The following is an 18,961-nucleotide window of genomic DNA, read 5'->3' as shown; positions in this document are numbered from 1 at the left end:
CCCAGGAGGTGTCAGCAAGGATGCCTGCCCAAAGCAGTGAGCAGATCCACAGTGCATGTTGTACATGAAACCCCATTTCCACAGTGAGAGGTCTAGCTTGTCTTACCCAGGGCAGTCACGGGTGATGGTCGTGGCTGTCTTTTCAGATCTTATGCCAAATGCTGCACTGATGTCTCCCTCCACCTGCCTAACAGTGTTTGTTATTTACCATAGTTATAGTTACATCATTCTGGCATGCTGGGAGATCTGGATTTGGTTTAGTGGTTTTCTTTTCTGTACTTCTTCCAAACAAAAAATTGTGACTGCAAAATGTTTTGATAATTATCCCTTTTAACTGCATGCAAAAGCTCCAAATGTTTTAAGAAATTATGGGGGTTTTTTTAGATCTTTAAAGTTCTGGTATGTTCCATCCCATTTAACAAAACAAAACAGCATATGTGCAGGGTTGAGTTTTGCTTGATTTTAACAGACTCTGATTTCTTCAGTACAAGCTTGAGCGTAAGCACGCCGATTGCTCTTAATTACTGTATTGGCAGTACTAGTTGGTGCTTTATTTCATGACTGAGACTGTTTGTAAGATCTCAGATAGTAAACAATCAAGAGATTTTAACAGATTAAGAAGGGAAACAAATCCAGGAGTGGGTGTTGAAGATTTTTTTTTCTGAAAAGGAAATTTAAAATGTACAACTGAAGTAGGCCTGATGCGAATTTATGTCATTAAGCCAGACATCCTGCTGGTGAAGATTTGAAAGACTGTTTCAGGAAAGCAATAGAAATTCCAGAGATGAACTGGATCCTGGGTCAGCACAATTGGATTGGGCTAATTTATGCAGGAAACCAAGGGACACACCAAGGGATCATTTGGTCCTAAACTGGTGCTCCTGACCACACATTTAAGGTGCTTGAAATTCAGAGCACTCTCTTCTCACCACTCAGATCTGTTGACCTATCTTTGGGACTTAAAAACTACACTTGGCAGAGCACTAATGAGCAACATGCATAAATTAGCAAGGTGAGCAGAGTGGCCTTTATTATCGTCCCTTGATTCTCAGTGTTCTAGGAGACACAGTCAGGAGGGATGTGCTAGCTTCAGAGAGAGCAGCTAGACAGATCCACTTCTTTGCAAGGTTTCTTTTGTAATGTGAGTGTGCTTCCAAGTGTGAAAAGAAACTATAGTGACAGTAGTGTAAAAGATAAATACACCAAGTAGTATCAAGGCCGTAGGAGTATTCTTTAGCACTAAACAGGACAAGGAGTGTCATGTAGATGAAGGAGGTCTGATACACATTCCTAAGGCATCTGCAAGAAGTCCTATTGGTGTCTGGGTGATGTTTCTGACTGGATGGAAATGGAGTTTCCTCATTCCTGAGACATTTTCAAATCAATGGAAAAAGTCTGCTAATCTGAAAACGGTGGCTAGTCAGCCCGCTATGAAAAAAGTGTCCATTCAATTACAAATCTACTAGTAATTGTCTTTCTTTTGTTGGGCAATGTTGTTTCTAAATATTTATCTCAATAATTCTTGTGGGATTAAGCTAAGTAAAATTTATCCCATAAATCCTGCAAACATGCTGTTTTTCCTGTTGATAGCATTCAGGGAAGGGCTGGATCAAAAATCCGTCCATTGTAAAGCTTGTTCACATGATTTTATCCTCTTCTGAAAAAAAACATTCAATGTCTGTTGGAAATAGCAGAATAATTTTCCTCAAATACTTGAAATACGTGATGTCCCAAAGGGAGACATAAATCCTTGAGGCAGCAGGAGTACACATTGTTGTGTTACCTTCCAGAAAACCTGAAGGGGCAACTTGACTTTAATCTTACCTGATTTAAATCCTCACATGTGAGCTTTCCTATAAACCCACATATAAAATGATACTTAACATAACAAGCCAAGTCTTTGGTCCAATTTTTCCTTAGTGGGGCTGGAGCAAGCATAGGGTGAAATCTTGGCCCTCCACTTTGATGGCAGAGTATTGTCATCCTAAAGGCATCTGTAGTATTTCATGGCTAGGGAATAGCCACAGTGAGGATCACCTAGTTATTCAAGTGCAGGAGCATGAGATCAAGCCCAAACAGCCACCTCGTTCCTGTGTGGTCACCAGCCTGATCAATGCTCTTGAAAAGGTGTTACAGGGCATTTATCATGAAGAATAGAGACTTTGCAATAAGAGTGCAAATGGAGGAATTTCTGAATTGACAAGCAGGTTTGTTAGAGATGGGTTTCCTTAGACTTGAACTTCTGCAGGGACTTTGACACAGTCCCCCACAACATCCTGCTTGACAAATTGGAGAGATATGGATTTGACAGCTGGACAGTTTGCTGGATAAGGAATTGGCTGGATGGTTCACATGAGGAGGGTGGTGCTTAATGGCTTGAAGGCCAGATGGAGAGCAGTGACAAGTGGTGTCCTTCAGGGGTCTGTACTGGGACCTGTGCTGTTTAATATTTTTATCAATGACATAGACAGTGAGATTAAGTGCACCATCAGTGAGTTTGCAGATGACGCCAAGCTGAGTGGTGCTGTCAATACAGCAGAGGACAGGATGTCATGCAGAGGGACCTGGACAAGCTGGAGATGTGGGCCTAGGTGAACCTCATGAAGTTCAGCAGGAGCAAGTGCAAGGTTCTGCACCTGGGCTGGTACAATCCTCACTATCAATACAGACTGGGGGAGGAGGTGATAGAAAGCAGCCCTGTGGTAAAGGACTTCTGGATACTGATGGATGAGAAGCTGGACATGAGCAGGCAGTGTGCACTTGCAGCCCAGAAGGCAAATCACATCCTGGGCTGCATCAAAAGAGGCATTGCCAGCAGATCCAGAGAGGTGATTCTGCCACTTTGCTCTGCTCTGGTGAGACCTCACCTGAGTACTGTGGAGCCCTCAATATAGGAAGGACATAGACCTGATGGAGAGTTTCCAGAGGAGGGCCACAAAAAATGATCAAGGGGTTGGAGCAGCTCTGCTGCGAGGGCAGGCTGAGGGAGCTGGGGTTGTTCATCATGGAGAAGAGGAGGCTCTCGGGAGCCTTCCAGTACCTGAAGAGGGCCTACATGAAGGATGGAGAGAGACTGTTTACAAAGGCCTGCAGTGACAGGACGAGGAGCAATGGCTTCAAACTAGAGAAGAGCAGATTTAGGTTGGATATCAAGAAGAAGTTCTTTACTATGAGTGTGGTGGAACAGATGGCCCAGGGAGGTGGCTGAGGCCCCTTCCCTGGAGATATTCAAGGTGAGGCTCGAGGAGGCCCTGGGCAGCCTGATCTAGTTGGGGATGTCCCTGCTGAAGGTGGGGAGGTCGGACAAGATGACCTTTGGAGGTCCCTTCTGGCTCAGACCATTCTATGATTTCTTAGTACAAAACATACCTTGTGGCTGTATGCAGTCTGCCTGCAGAATTAGTTAAGCTCTTAATCAAACCTTGCCCTGCCCATGAGCACTTGAAATGGTAAATGCAGTGCTGCCTTGGTTAGAAAGTGTTCAGAGAACCAATTCATTACAACACAGTACCCTGATTTCCTCTTTCTGTTGGGAGAGCCTGTATCTGACTCCACTGAAGACAATGGCAGCTTTGACAGAGTTTTCCAAGGCTAGCTTCCAAGCTGAATATCTAACTGCTGAACTGGTGTAATGAGAGAGAAGGAATTGTTGAGATTTGCTTTTTTGGTATGTGTGAGAAGTGTGTGCACACTTCTTGCCTAATTGATGGCAAGACTTAAGTGGAGAAAAGTGGAAAGAGAAGTGGAAAGACTCTACCTACCTGCAATTATTCAGAGTGCAGACTGAGTATTTGTTGGATGAAAATTATGTTGATTTCAGTGATAAAGAAGGGGTTGCCATATGGTCCAACCAATCTGTGCAAGGCAAGTAAAAAGGTGCAATAACTCTTCCAGCTCATCGATGGTAGTCCTGGGTTTCATTGCCAGAAATTACATGACTGAGAGATTCCCTACCACTTCTAGGGATGCTTTCTATCCAAGTGTGCAGATAAAGCCACTAAAAATGTTTCAGGTACTAGCAACTATGGTGAAACTGCAACTATATAAATTCTAGCCCGTGTAAATGTTTTACTCAGTGGCAAAACATGGCCCTGTGATTTTCTAGAGAGGCAGTTTCGAGCTGAGGAGGTGGCAACAAGCCTGAGGGAAGAGGTAAAGGAAATAAAGGAAAATAAAGGCTGAGGAGCTGGACCTAGTGGAGTCCAGAATGTTGCTTGGTTTTTAGCTGAGACTGTATTATAAATATATGTGGTAAACCACAGATGCAGGGAGGAGCTTCTTCACATTGCAGTAGTGTATTAGTACTCTGTTCATGGTGTTGGGCTTTGCTGTACTTATTTTGTTTTGCAAACACAAAACAACAAAAAACACATACCAAGGCTCCGGTAACCTAAATGAAGAGGTACTTCATCAGCATGCATGACTGTAAAGCCAAGTTAGCATATTGAGTAGAAAAGATAGATTCTTGTAAAACAAATACATCAGGGTTCCTTGCTGTTAATGGAAATGCTTGGTAACACAATCCATATGGCTTCTGGGGTATAGTAGCAATTTTGATTTATAGAATATCTCTTGTGGGTTTTTTTAATAAAAAATTCGTTAGGACAGGGTGCTCTGGAAGGAAAAAAAAAGCCATAAATCTCAAACTTTATTGATCAGTTGTTTTAGAAAAACAAACCTAGATCCTTGAAGTACGATCCTGTGCTCAGTAATGCTTTTGACCAAATGAATTAAATTATTTAGTCCCTGCTTCCCTACACAGATTAAAAAGGCATGATGCTTACTTTATCTCTGCAACAGATGAATTCTTTGTAATGCTTATTCACAGACAGGAGCTTGTAGAGGTCTATGAGGCATGCAAAACTGGGGATTTTGAGATGACATTCTGTTGGAGATGACAGATTATCTTTACATATATGTACATATATATGTACCAAGGTGTACACTTCAATGGAGTCAACTATTTAATAGTTACCAAATCTACTTGATGACACAGAGTATGACAGATGACTATCCATAAGTGTGTTACACATTGGTTTCCAGGATAACCAATAATTTAATTTATCAATAATAAGCTTTCTGAACCGTTAAGGAAGAAAAGATCTTTGACACATGCTTCAGTCCCAGTGGACACAGCATCGTTTAACGTTACAGATATGGCAAGATGTTACATGGCAAATTTTTCAGCAGATGATACAAAAGAATTTTTAATCACCACTGTGGTGACCAGTTCCACATTTGTTAATGTGACCAACAAGAGGAGGTGGTGAGAGTCATCATTGTCCAGAAGTTGGGACTGACAACAATGCTGTACAGATGTGAGAAATCATAGTTAGAGATATGAGGAGAGAGTGAAATCTGAAGAGCAAAGTAAAATGTGTAGTGAGTCCTGTGCTAGAAAGTGGAGAGTCTGTGCTGTTTCTCCAAGTAACCAGAACAAAAGTAAAAGACATGAATATGTACATACTAATCTAATTTCCTTGCTGGAAATTTCAGCTCAGTCCATGGCTCCAGGAGAGTAGTCTTTATTTCCCTTTTTCAGTTTCTTCTGCTGAGAATACCAGCATTGCCATAGTTTGTTTGCGTGTGTGTTGCCAGAAAAATACGAAAGAAAAGTATGAATCAGAAAGGAACAGAAAGGTAAGAAGCAGGGCCCTGTGCTCTCAAAGCCAAATTGGAGGTGCTCAGTTTCCCATTTTTCTGCTCTGTTTAGAACTAGAGGACAAAAAAGAAAGAACAAGCTTGGTATTGATGCAGCCTCTGTCTGGAAGGAGTGTTAGAACAGTTGGTGCATTAGTGATCCTGTGAATGATCACTACTGTTCTACCAGGTCTGAAAGCAAGGGATGAAGTAAGATGCATTCTGTCTGCTAGTCCAGGTTCAGCTCCCAGACCTGAACTAGCATGCATCAAGCACGTTTGGCATACAGGATTTCAGGAAATATTCCTGCTTTTTTCAGGAAGACATACATTTTATTTTCAAATCCAAAGAGCAGACCTTTGCTCATACTCTTTATTTCACCTGCAAGTTCACTGTGAAGTTATATTTTCCCCACTGCTTGAGGTTTCCTTATTTTCACAGATTTCCACTTCAGCAGAAGAATATTGTGCTAAAGTAAAGTAAGGTGTTGTTTTTCTTAAGAAAGAAATTCAAGCTTACCTTAGCTCATGATCTGCCAGTTATCTTTCATTGTAATGTGTAGATAGTTGTATTTATAAATATTTATGTAGGAGCTCTTTAGAAAAAACAGGCATTCGTTAGAAACTCCCTTTAAAACATGAGTGTGGCTGAACACTGGAACATATTGCCTCAGAGATGTATTTTTTTATGTCTTTGAACATCTTCAGGTTTCAATAGCACAAGGCCTTGAGCAGTCTGATATAGCTCCAAAGTTAACCTTGCTGAGCAGAAAGGTGGTCTCTCCTCAGCTGAGCTTTATCTATTACTTTTTATTCCACAGCAATATGACACAATACAAAAAGCTGTGTTAACATGAGCTCTAGGATCCAGAGTAGTCTTTGCATTGTCTTCAGCCATCCTGACAAGCTGGGATTGTCAGTGATGCAGCCATGTTTTGAATGTATTAGGAAAAAATAATAATTTCTCCTAAACATATTTAAACAACTCCCATCATTTCTTACATCAAAATCTATGGCAAAATCTAAGGTCAAGTGTCTTGCCTAATGTGAGTCCATCTATGCAAACCAAGGGAAGTACAGGGGGCAGCGAAGAGGAATTGTGTTTTAAAGGACTGGAAATATTTTCTCTCTCTGTAAAACATCATAGCCTTATTGTCAAAAGTTTCTAAAACTTTTACAGGTAGAAACAAGCTCTGTATGTCCTGCCTTGTTAGGAGAAATGTGACGTTTGTCTTGGTTTAGTAGCAGCCTTCAGTTGGGTGTCAGTGGTCCAGGAGCTGCTGTTGCCCATGCCTGGCTATGGCTGGTTGTAATTGCTCAGGAATAAGTTTGTCTCTGCTTAGAGACTTGCCCAAGTTCTGTTTTCTACAGCAGGATCTGCATGTGGTGCAAGTTACTGTGTGACCATGAACTTTCCCAAAACCAGGAATAAACATTTAACTCTGTAGGCTATGCTTATGTGTAAGACAGTTAACATGTGAATTCCTCTGTTCTTTTACGCTATAACTCTCTAAAGTAAAATTTTCTGGTTTAATGATAACGGTAAAGTAGGTAGAAAGTTCTGGTGTGTTATATTTTAGTGGCATTTCAGAGTTCATCCTAGGCTTGCTTTACAAGTTTTCTTTATCAGTTCTGTCTCTCCAGTCATTAGATCTGGGGGACATGCTGGAACATGTTTCAGGTACTTTCTGGTCCAGCTTCACCTCCTTAGAAACTTGGAACAGAGGAATAGTGTGAAAGAGGAGAACATGGTATGTACTCAGGTCTCAGCCCAGTGTGGAGCTGGGATACCAGGACACCAGGACAGCACTGCCCTTTTTGCTTTCTTTTGCTTTCTTACACTAAATAGTGATTTATTTACATTCTTTCACTTTGTCTGCTTGAACTTTGAGAAGAAAAATTAAAAAGACAGATTTTAAAACCATCACACAAGGTCAGTAAAGGCAGTTAGTATCTCCCGGAGCGAAGAAGCGAGAAGAGAGAGAAATTGTCTTGGGAACCAAATCTTATGTTAGTTATCTCTCCAGTGGGATTGCTTAGAATAATCATTATTTTCCTTTTTACACCCAGTAGTGATTTATTTACATTTTACTACTTTCTGTTCAAGATCTGTGAAAAATTTTAAAGGCATAGCCTAAAACTACCACAACCTCAAAGCTCCTTCCCTCTGCCAGAAGATTGTCAAGTGTTGTTCATGCTTTCAGTCTCACCACAACCAGAATGGTGTTGTAATGCATTTGGGTATTGCAAGGCAGGTCAACAGTTCAGGTAACTTTAGCTGGTCTTGGTGGGAATAAATGCTTCATGATCAGACATTTGCAGGGTATTTTGTTTGCTGACCACCTAAGAGAGCAATGTATGAGCACAGGAATGGTCATACAGAGCCAGAGCAGCAGCCAGAAGCAGACACCTAGGACAGAGCATACTAGGGCAAATTTGCCATGCTTCTGATCCCGTCTGTCCCCAGTACAATTTCCCACCACCATCATCTCAGGCACTTTCTGAACCAGATGTATTCAAATCATCTCTTACCTGTGTCTTGTTTACCCATGTGATTTTCCTATTTCATACATGTAGTGTTTGTGTATGCTGATTAATTCCTCCTTTCTTTCTTGACAAAAAGTATAATTTTCAATATAACATCACCTTAAAGTGCACTGATTGAAGTAACTACTGCTTATAAAAGAGTAGTGCATATTTTCCTTTTATGATCGCCATAAGTACTGCTTGATATGTTTTGATGTCTAACATTCCTAAGGCAGATGTTTGCCTTTCATGAAACATTAATTAGAATCTAAGAATCAAAGAGGAGGAAAAAAAATGTATATATGCATGTGCATCTGTTTGTGAATTAGAGACAGTAGAAACTTTGTATTAAAACAAAAGAACAAACAGTAAGTAAATATTTGAGAGGAAGACTTTACCAGGAGATTACACTGATATTTAAGCATATTAAAGCAAAAAAAACCCAAAACAAAACAGCAAAAAAACCCCAACCTACTATGTTGTTATATAGTATGATTTTGGCATATCACTATTAGGTGAAATTTTATAAATGGAAATAAAAAATAATCCATAACATAATTCTTCACATATTAATATGTAGTGTTTTTACAAGGATACTTCCACCAGTGTCCTGAGAGGAGAGGTAACATTATACAGGATGTCAGAAAAGGATATTATGTTACATGAAAAGCTCTACAAAAGAAGGTAGTTGAGAGCTGGAAACTAGGAAATGCAGTTCACAGGATCACAGGATGTCAGGGGTTGGAAGGGGCCCAAACAGAGCATCGAGTCCAAACCCCCCTGCCAGAGCAGGACCATACAATCTAGCTCAGGTCACAGAGGAACACTTCCAGACGAGCCTTGAAAGTCTCCAGAGAAGGAGACCACAACCTCTCTGGGGAGCCTGCTCCAGTGCTCTGTGACCCTTACAGTAAAGAAGTTACCCCTTGTGTTGAGGTGAAACCTCCTGTGCTGCAGCTTACATCCATTGCTCCTTGTCCTATCACAGGGAGCAAGTGAGAGGAGCCTGACCCTCCCTCCTGACACCCAGCCCTTAGTTATTTATAAACATTTATTAAATCCCCTCTCAGTCTTCCCTTTTCCAGACTAAAAAGCCCCAGGTCCCTCAGCTTCCCCTCATGAGGCACGTGCTCCAGTCCCTTAATCATCCTTGTAGCCTTCCGCTGGACCCTCTCCAGCAGGTCCCTGTCCCTCCTAAACCGGGGAGCCCAAAACTGAATGCAGTATGCAAGATGAGGTGTCATCAGGGCAGAGTAGAGGAGGAGGAGAGCCTCCCTGGATCATCTGGACACACTCTTCTTAATACACCTCAGGATCCCATCGGCCTTCTTGGCCACAAGGGCACATTGCCATCTCATGGATAGCTTCTTGTCCACCAGGACTCCCAGGTCCCTCTCCACAGGGCTCCAACCCCCTGATCATTTTCATGGCCCTCCTCTGGACGCTCTCCATCAGGTCCATGTTCTTCCTATATTGAGGATTCCAGACATGTACAGAGTGCTCCAGGTGAGGTCTTACCAGAGCAAAGTGTTAGAATCACCTCTCTGGATCTGCTGGCAATGCTTCTTTTGATGCAGCCCAGGATGTGATTGGTCTTCTGGGCTGCAAGTGCACACTGCCTGCTCATGTCCAGCTTCTCATCCGTCAGCACCCCCAAGTCCTTTTCCTCAGGGCTTCTTTCTGTCACCTCATCTCCCAGTCTCTCTTGATAGTGAGAATTGTTCCAGCCCAGGTACAGAACCCTGCACTTGCTCTTGTTGAACTTCATGATGTTCACCTGGGCCCACGTCTCCAGCTTGTCCAGGTCCCTCTGGATAACATCCTGTCCCTCTGATGTATCAACTACGCCACACAGCTTGGTGTCATCTGCAAATGTTTTGTGTGCTAAGTATTTTCACATCTTACATGCACAAGTATCACAAGAAGAAGCTTTATTGTGGACTGAAAGGTAGATTTTTCCAGTTGTTCCTTGTATTGATTCCTTCCCCTCTACTCCACTCTGGTGAGACCACATCTGGAGTATTGTGTCCAGTTCTGAGCTTCCCAGTTCAAGGGAGACAGGGAAATACTAGAGGGAATCAAGTGGAGGACTGTGAGGATGATTTTAAGGGTCTGGAACATCTGTCTTGCCATCTTAAGTTGTGGCATTGTTGATAATCACAGTTAGTTGCCACTGAAATGGATGATGACACTCGCATAACCCTTGGCCACAGATTCCTATCCTCTACTATGTGTCAGTGCAGTTTTTTGGCAGACTGCACTGTTTGGGGAGTAAAATCAGCAAAAGCAAGCACGTTGGTCAGGGTGGTTTTTTTCAGAATTGATTTTTCATCATTGTGGGTCCCTGAGCTGGCTCACTGCAGACTCGGACAAGTGCCATGCCCACACAAGAGAAAACAACTGGAGCAGGACTGTCCTGGTATGCCACCTTGGCCAAACCACATCCATCAACAGCCCATGTCCTGAGAAACACAAGAGGACCATGGCTTGCATTATGCCAATCTTGCGGGGCAGACTCTGGCTTGCCAAGCTCCTTATCTGGGCTGAGCAGTTGTGGCATGGTGCTGAGTTCAGTCTGTTGGTCCTTCCATGGTAGGAAGGGTGGAGAGGACACAGCTGATACATGCCTGGGTCTCACCCCAAAGTGAAGTTAGTGTCTGTTTTAGCAGCCAGGTACTGTTGTTTAAGGTGCAGCCACAAGTCTTTTGTTTATCTACAGCTAGGGAGGAAATAACAGCCTGAGTGCTGCACAGAGAAATGCATGGTAAAATCAGGGGCACCTGGGACACGACCTGGTGTGTAGCTGTTAGCCCTGGGTCACTGTGTGTTCCATAAGGTCTTTTTCAGGCAGGTGGGAGACATAGCCAAAGAGCCTGAGCTCACAGTGGCGTGGCCAAAGAAGAGTAAAACTAGCAGTCACGAGGACAAATACACGGCACTGGGACACTGCTTCGGTTTGTGCAGCAGAGAGCAAAGCACAGCTCATTGCACATCACTGGCTCCATGCTGGCCGTGTCAGCTAACTGTTGCCTGGCTTGCTGGGAATCTGGCAGCACCAGGAAGCTTGCACTTTGGTGACCAAAGGTAACATTGCATGTTTGGCACAGAGTGAGAGCACGTGAGCAGGCTGTTTGTGGGTAGCAGCCAGTGTGCAGTGACTTGTCACCACATGGCACATTGTTGGTGTGTCACAGCACTGAATGTAGCATGTCCCCAGGCAGCTCTGCTCCGCATGTCACTCAGAAAACACAGGATCCGTACAAAAAGCCCTGCTACCTGTGCTTTTAACTGTGTTGCTGCATATGCCAGGGGCCTTTCACAGTCTGTTGTAGAACAGAGGTAAGCACCAAGGCAGTTGCAGGCAGCATTTGCAGAAAGGAAAAATAATCCTGCATTATCAGGGTTGTTCTAATCCCTGCCATGTCCAGCGCAGATCCCGTTCAGCAGAACTTGATGGCCATCTACTGGTGAAGCCCCAGTCTTTATTTTACTGTGCAGACTTTTCTGCATCGTAACAGGCAAGCCGTTGGCTGTGTGGGAGTTGCATGTTTTCTCTTCTATCTGGAAAAAGTGCAGATGAAGTTTTGTAAATCATCCTAAGTGCTCATATTGGTTTCATTCACCCTATGAGCAGTACTGACAACAAGTGTTGCAGCTGCTCATGGTGACAACCAGCAGCCTCCCAGGCTTTCTGTTAGTCTAACAGTTTCTACATTAATATATAAATTGCACTGGTTTTAGAAATAACGAACTGCAAATAAATAAGCTTCAAGCTGACTGGTCAGAACCGAGTTTTCTTCTTATTTAATCTCTCTATCAAACTTGATGTATCAGTGGTAATTTGATACACCCTGCAGTTTCACTGGGGTGTTAGGTATGGTGTCAGTCCTATTGCTAAATTCCACCTTGAGCCTTAAAGGTTGCATGAGATCTTGGCCGTTAACAGAACTGGCAGCTTCTCTTCTGGAGACCTGGTACCTCTGGATTGTTGACCTGTTTCCAAGTCTTCACTCTGGGCAGTCTATGGTAGACACTTGAAGGGGTTTGATTTGGCTTTAATTTATTCATTTTACATAGTTTTAAGATGCATTGTAAACAAAAAGAAAACAAGCTCAGTAAAAACCCCCAAATCTGTGAGTTTCCCGTCATGTCCATTCTCAAAGTCATTGCCCACTGCAGTGCCATCAAACAGCAGTTTCTGAGGCCCTGTGCTGATGACCAGAGCTACCTGGCAGAGCCTCTGTGGCATTCAAAAAGCACAAAACATGGTTTAGGGCACGTTTTCTAATGTCTCTGTGGTCAGTGAGGGTATTTTATAGAAATGCTCCAGAAAGAGGAGGGTGCCCCTTTACTGCTGCATGGCCAAGGGAAAGAACATAAGCAAATCACCTGAAAGTTACTGTGACTAACCTTAGAAACATCAAAAGGCAACTCGTTCTCTTTTTAGTGCTTCTTGTGGTATCCCCATTTTTAAAAATCAGACAGCTTCTGTAAGGTTAAAACAAAGCTGGTGACACCTGGTAGGATCTGACTCCCTTTTCCACCAGTAAGTGTGTCTGCACTCTGGATCCTTCTGTGCCATGGGAGTTGAACTGTCAGAAGAAGACCACCTTGGAGGTGTGCTCTCCTTGTCACATGAATCTCTTCTGCTGGTTAGTCATTTAGCCTGCACTGCTGTGAAGGAAGGCATGAGGTTACATTTGCTGGTTCCAGCTGGTGGGAACCTTCCTCTTTAGTACACTGAGCTGGCTATGAAGATCTCAGGCAATGGTGGCAATGCACACTGCCTTCTGTGGCTTATTCAGTGGTTCTCCCTGGCATGGAATAGGAATAGGGGGGATGCTTCCATCTTTTAGAAAGAGCACAGTCAGAAGAAGCAGGAGCATCACTCATGTGCCACCTTTATGGCACTGTGTTATGCCAGCCTCTCCTGTGTAAATACCCAGGAATGCACAGAGTCATTTCCAGAAGTGAGGTCACTTTCTTGTGCATGATAAATAGCTTTTTATGATATGCTGACTCTGCTCAAGGGTCATTTTGCCTCGAGACTGGAAATTGCAGCAACATTATGTGTCTGATCCTCCTCCCATTTAAATGAGCTCTACTATCCAGGTTCAGAATGCCCTATTACAAAACAGGCCTTTAAGATGGCTCATAAGCCACATACAGCAAAAAACGATGCACAGATTTATTTTGAAAGATAAAAATCTTCTGATCCTGAGTGCTTGATTTTGTACCTTCAGTAATGACCTTTAAGATTTGATTTGCATGTTTGCTTTTTATGTTAACTGGGGGGGAGGTTAAAAAAACCAAGCTGGAAGAGTGAGACTGTTCTCAATGAATCAACTAATCCAAGATTTTTATATGCCCTGAGATGCAGATGCTTAAATGCAATTCCTAAGCCATTTCTGTGATAGCTAAATGTACCTGTATTCCTGTGTCCCAGTTTCAGCTTGGATAGAGTTGTCTTCCTAGTGGCTGGTGCAGTGCTGTGATTTGTATTTAATGTGGGGATAGTATTGATAAGACACTGATGTTTCAGTTGTTGCTAAGTAGCACTTATCCTATGTTAAGGATTTTTGAGTTTCCTATGCTCTGCTAGCAAGCCAGTGCACAAGAATCTGGGAGGGAGTGTGTCCAAGACAACTACCCTGAACTAGCCAAAGAGATATTCCATACCATAGAATGTCACGCCTAGTATATAAACTGGGGGAATTGGATGATAGGGAGGCCAAATCTCTACTCAAGCACTGATCAGCAGGTGGTTAGCAATTGCAGCATGCATCACTTGCCTTCTTTTCTCTCTCTTGTAGTTATCCTCCTTTTCATTACTATTCTTACTATTATATTTTATTGTTGTTATTATTGTAATTTAATTTAGTTATTAAACTGTTCTTATCTCAACCCATGAGTTGTACTCTACTGGAAGAGGGGAGGAGAGAGCAAGCAGCTGCCACATAGTTAAAGTGCTGATGTGTCTTACTCTCCTGTGGACTACTTTTTTCTAGTTAATATTGATGTTACAGTCCTCTGTCCATTTCTTTCTCCATTTCAGAAATTCCCTCCATGCTCATTTGCATATTATAGGCAAAAATAATTAATCTGGAAAATCTCCTTGCCTGAGGGTGAAATATTTATATCTCTATATCTCAAGTGTTAGGAGAAAAAGAGGTCTGTCAGAAAGTGCTTCATTTTAAAAAGTTATATATAATTTAGAATTGTACCATAAAAATATTTAAACAAAAGAAAAATGCATAATTTGTACTACCATTCACAGAATCACAGAACATTAGGAGTTGGAAGGGACCTCAAAAGAGTATCTAGTCCAACCACGCTGCCAGATAAGAATCACCTGGAGTAGGTTACACAGGAACATATCCAGGCAGGTCTTGAATATTTCCAGAGAAGCAGACTCCTCAACCTCTCTGGGCAGCCATTCCAGTGTTTTGTCATTCATTCAAGGCTTAAAGATCTGTAGTGCAAAGAATTGGAGCATCAATGAAATCACATGCTAACAGTACAAGGTGCTTATGGAAAATTTCAACCCAGTAAAAATAGTGCTCAGCAAGTTCTGGAAATCTCTAAAAAGGGAAGCTATCGCTGTGACAGCAGTGGTTGTTGTAATAGAAGGTTGCAAACTGATGTTATAGGGCTGGGTGATAGGTTGGACTGGGTGATCTTGGAGGTCTCTTCCAACCTGGTTGATTTTATGATTTTATGTTGACACAGGAGCTTCTCAGCAAATACATCAGTATCAGTGTTTGTTTTTCTTTTTCAAATGCCTTTGTTAGTGTCTTAGCTTCTCCCAAGGTTTGTGTTTACTTCTTTTCATGATCAGATTCATTTTCTTTTCACAGAATCACAAAATTGTTACAATTGGAAGGGACCCCTAAGATCATCTAGTTCCATTCCCCCCTGCCATGGGCAGGGACATCCTCCACTAGATCAGGTTGCCCAGAGCCACATCCAGCCTGGCCACTGTTCCCGTGTCTCACCACCCTTATGGTGAAGAACGTCTTCCTGATGTCTAATCTAAATCTACCCTGTAGCTTGAATCCATTCCCACTAGTCCTCTCAACACCCAACACCCTAAAATGTCCCTCCCCAGCTTTCTTCCCACCTTCAAATACTGGAAGACCACAATAAGGTCTCCTCACAGCCTTCTCTTCTCCAGACTGAACAACCCCAACTCTCTCAGCCTGTCCTCATAGGAGAGGTGCTCCAGCCCTCTGATCAGCCTCATGGCCCTTTCCTGCAATTCATTTTTATTTGACAGTTACTAATTCTTTCAGATGAACCAGGAGCATTCATCTGAAGCGTTTAAAAGAGCTGGCTGACAAATCTCTAGATCTTTTACCTTGAATGTCAATAAACCCAAGAATGTGGGGGAAGCCCCAGAAACTTGATGAAGGACAATGTTCTTCCAGTACTGAAAGTAGTTAAACAGGGGAGTATAAGCATAGGTGGACGTGACTGCTGTGTAGTATAACCATAATGAGATTGATAAGACAATCAATTAATGATGATTTATAGCTGGGTAATATAATTAATGGAAGTCAGTGAGGGTTTGGATCTTGGCATACCAGCTTGGTAATGGTTAATGACACAAGTTTATCTAACCAAGGCAACTGCAATATTGTAGCAAGTTTTACTCAGGTGTTGGACTCACAACACACTGTATTTAGAAACTCAAGCAACACGACTTCAATGTTATATTTCGTAATTCCTTAAAATTGGGATAACTTATAGGCCTTAGAGCACTGCTGTAAATGAATTGTCTTTGATGAGCATTCGTGTTTCGGTGGTGGTTGTTTGCTGCCTCTGTGCTAATCTTTCTATTTATCAGTGGAAGTAAAATTCATTGACTTGCAGAAGATAGATTGAGAATTGTTAAATGAGGAAATGGAAAAACCACTGCTGCAGGTGATATGGATCTGTTAGCAATCTGTATGCAAGCAAACAACAGATGTTTGGCCAAGTGTGAGGATCCATAGTCCAGATCTGGGTATTGGAAACATTTTTTCATAAAAGATTTCAGGATTGTTATCTATTTAAACTTGTCAAAGAGAAATTGTGGAGGCTATAGTGAAGTTGTTTAGAAAGCAGCGTTAAAAAAGCTTAGATGTGGACATGAGTAAAATAGAAATAAAGCTCAGGTAAGTCCGATTTCCGTTATTGGAGCAGTATTTCAGGTATCATGGTGGTTTCTCTGGCAATAAGCACTTTTAAGTCAAGACTTTAAAGTATTTCATACTGCAGAGGTTGCTGTGGTTCAAGCACAAATTGTTTCAAATATGTGCTATAGAGTACATTGTCAAAAAGAAAATATTTAGCTAATCATGAAGATCACTTCTAACACCGATCTTTTGGGGCCCAGGATATACACCATGCTCTCTCTTAATTTTCTTGCTTCTGTTCTGCTTTTTAGTTCCATTTCACCATTCAGTATTGAGAGCACAAGGCGTCAGAGAAGGTCTGAGTCTCCAGACTCCAGGAAGCGGCGCATCCATCGGTGTGACTTTGAGGGATGCAACAAAGTATACACAAAAAGTTCCCACCTGAAGGCTCACCGGAGGACACACACAGGTAAGACTTTGCTGGTACTGTGTACTTAAGACAAACTGGTTCCTTTTTGCCTGATTTAGGTACTGTGGTATTGGACATACTGATCTTACCATCCTAAACTAAGAGCCAAAGTCCTGCACCTAAATAACAGATGTCTGAGGTGTATCAGCACTGGCATTCTGGTGCAGATCAAGGGCAAGCTTTTGAAGTGAGCTTATCCCCACTTCTTATCCCCACTTCACATCACAATGGTGTCAACACATACCACACTCCTTTCAGATGAAACTAGACAGAAAAGTGACCTGCAGGGATACACCTACTGTGCTTCAATGAGCAAAGGGTGGTCATTGCTTGAGACCAACCAGAGCTATTCCAAAGAACGTGGTCAATAATTGCATATAGCGTGGACATGAATCTTCAGCACCTTTTTTTTTTTTTTCATTCTGCAGACCTACTTGTATTGATCTACTGTTTGCTGTTACAGATGTAGCCTTTGCATGCTAGGTGCCAGTAAATGCCTTCAGTTCAAGTGTAATCTCAAGACATAAGTATTTCTGGAAGCTTTCAGAGGCACCTACCACATGTTGCAGGGGGTCACTTTATAAGAATAGGCTGCACTAGTTCTCTGTAACAGAGGTGCAAGAGTGGTGCCTAGGTGAGCTGCGTCACATTCAGTGATGATAATCCTTAACACTTAAGTCAATAGCTGGTGTCATTAGTATCACAGGCTGCTACAGGTCAATATGACAAGCATGCAAGGGTAGCTGAAGCAATGATGTGTAATTGTTTTGATTTTATTGTGGAGCAGCAATTTGAAATCAAGAACAATTTAAAAGTGGATCGTTGGGATGATTAGAAAGGCAGTGGAGAGAATGCTCAGCATTTCAGTGCTGTTCGTAACTGCTGCTGATTTGCTTAATTTGATTTCATTGATCTTTGTCCTCTTAATGTACTTCAACGTTCTTGTAACTCCTTGGAGAAAAGATGGTGTTTGTCCAGCATGTAGCACAATGTTGTTCTTTGCTGAGAATCTACTGGCATTTTCTGTGGTGAGATGTACTCTAAGGTACGAGATACTATTTAAAAAAATTAAGTGATGGCTTCTCCATTTCAAACAAGGCCATGTCTCCATCACTCTTTCCAATATGTAGGACTTTTTTTGAGAGGAATACTGAACAAGGCTTCATCCTAATACCCTACTACTAAACCAGTTTCTGTAAGGTAAGAGCCCCTTCCTTAAACAGCAGTCTGGGGGTTTCATTAAATTTCCCTCCAGGTCAGTTACTGTAGTTTCTTTATATCTTCCCATTAGTGTTTGTGCCTTCTCGTTTCTCTTACCATATCTTGTCCTAATTATTTTTTTTTCCATTTCCCCTGTTCTTTCTGGTCTTCAGTGTGGTCTTTCATCCCTGTCCTTCCAATATATTTTATATACCCTTACCCTACCACCTTGTTCTCTGTAATTCTTGTTATGTTTTATGTCAATCTAACCCTACTTGGTCCCTTTCTTTCTCCCTGCCCTAATTTCTGAGTTGTGTCCCTATTTTTGCCTGCATCACCCTTTCAGCATTATACGGCTGCAGCACCTTAGATGGCAGAGAGCTCAGCAGAAAGCAGAAGACTATTTTATGTCCTTATGCCACAGGGAGGTCACTCTTTTCTAGCCTGCAAGACTGGCAGCCAGCCCAGGAGTATAAGCAAGCACCATGTAAAGATCTCAGTTACGAAACTAGATGTGAACAACCTCAGAAATGTCACACCCAAGTTAGCCCAGAAATACAGAAGGGTTTTCTCTGCTGTGACGTTTCTGAGAATTACATTTGTCCTAAGTCTGTAATTCATTAGTGATCTGATCAGCAGACCTGTGCTTGTGGGTGACACACCCAAATCAGTGTTAGATAGTCTGCACTGCTGAATCTCAGGCTGTGCACTTAGGGTGCTCAAAGCTAGGTGATGAAGGCTTGAAGTGGTAATTACAGATTTTGCAGCTGTAACTCTCCAGAAGCATGAAGGGAGTTCCTCTACCTACTGTAATCATAGGATCCATCTCCCCAGCCTTGGTTCTCTGGCAGCTGGGTGTCTAGGCTATGCTATCTGTCTGGGATCTTTGGGCAGTCAGAGTAGAGGGATTGGCACCTCTGGGGCATATTATTCCCTTTTCAGGTAGACCCAGGGATTGGCTTGTGAAGGTGCTTCTCTTTTGCTACTGAATACAGAGCAAGCCTGTTATC

The 18,961-nt window shown here is 42.3% G+C and overlaps 1 protein-coding gene across 1 annotated transcript in view; it reads left to right on the top strand.

The window, feature by feature from the left end:
- KLF12 (KLF transcription factor 12) overlaps window positions 1-18,961 on the top strand; it is a 144,250-nt gene that overhangs the window by 124,116 nt on the left and 1,173 nt on the right. The window contains exon 5 of the mRNA XM_054384605.1: window positions 16,594-16,765. Within this exon, the coding sequence (XP_054240580.1) occupies window positions 16,594-16,765 (172 nt within the window). The remainder of the gene's footprint in view (window positions 1-16,593; window positions 16,766-18,961) is intronic.

This window comes from Indicator indicator, chromosome 1 (genome assembly GCF_027791375.1).
Source record: "Indicator indicator isolate 239-I01 chromosome 1, UM_Iind_1.1, whole genome shotgun sequence".
NCBI lineage: Eukaryota > Metazoa > Chordata > Aves > Piciformes > Indicatoridae > Indicator > Indicator indicator.
This window is presented reverse-complemented; position numbering and strand designations above follow the sequence as displayed.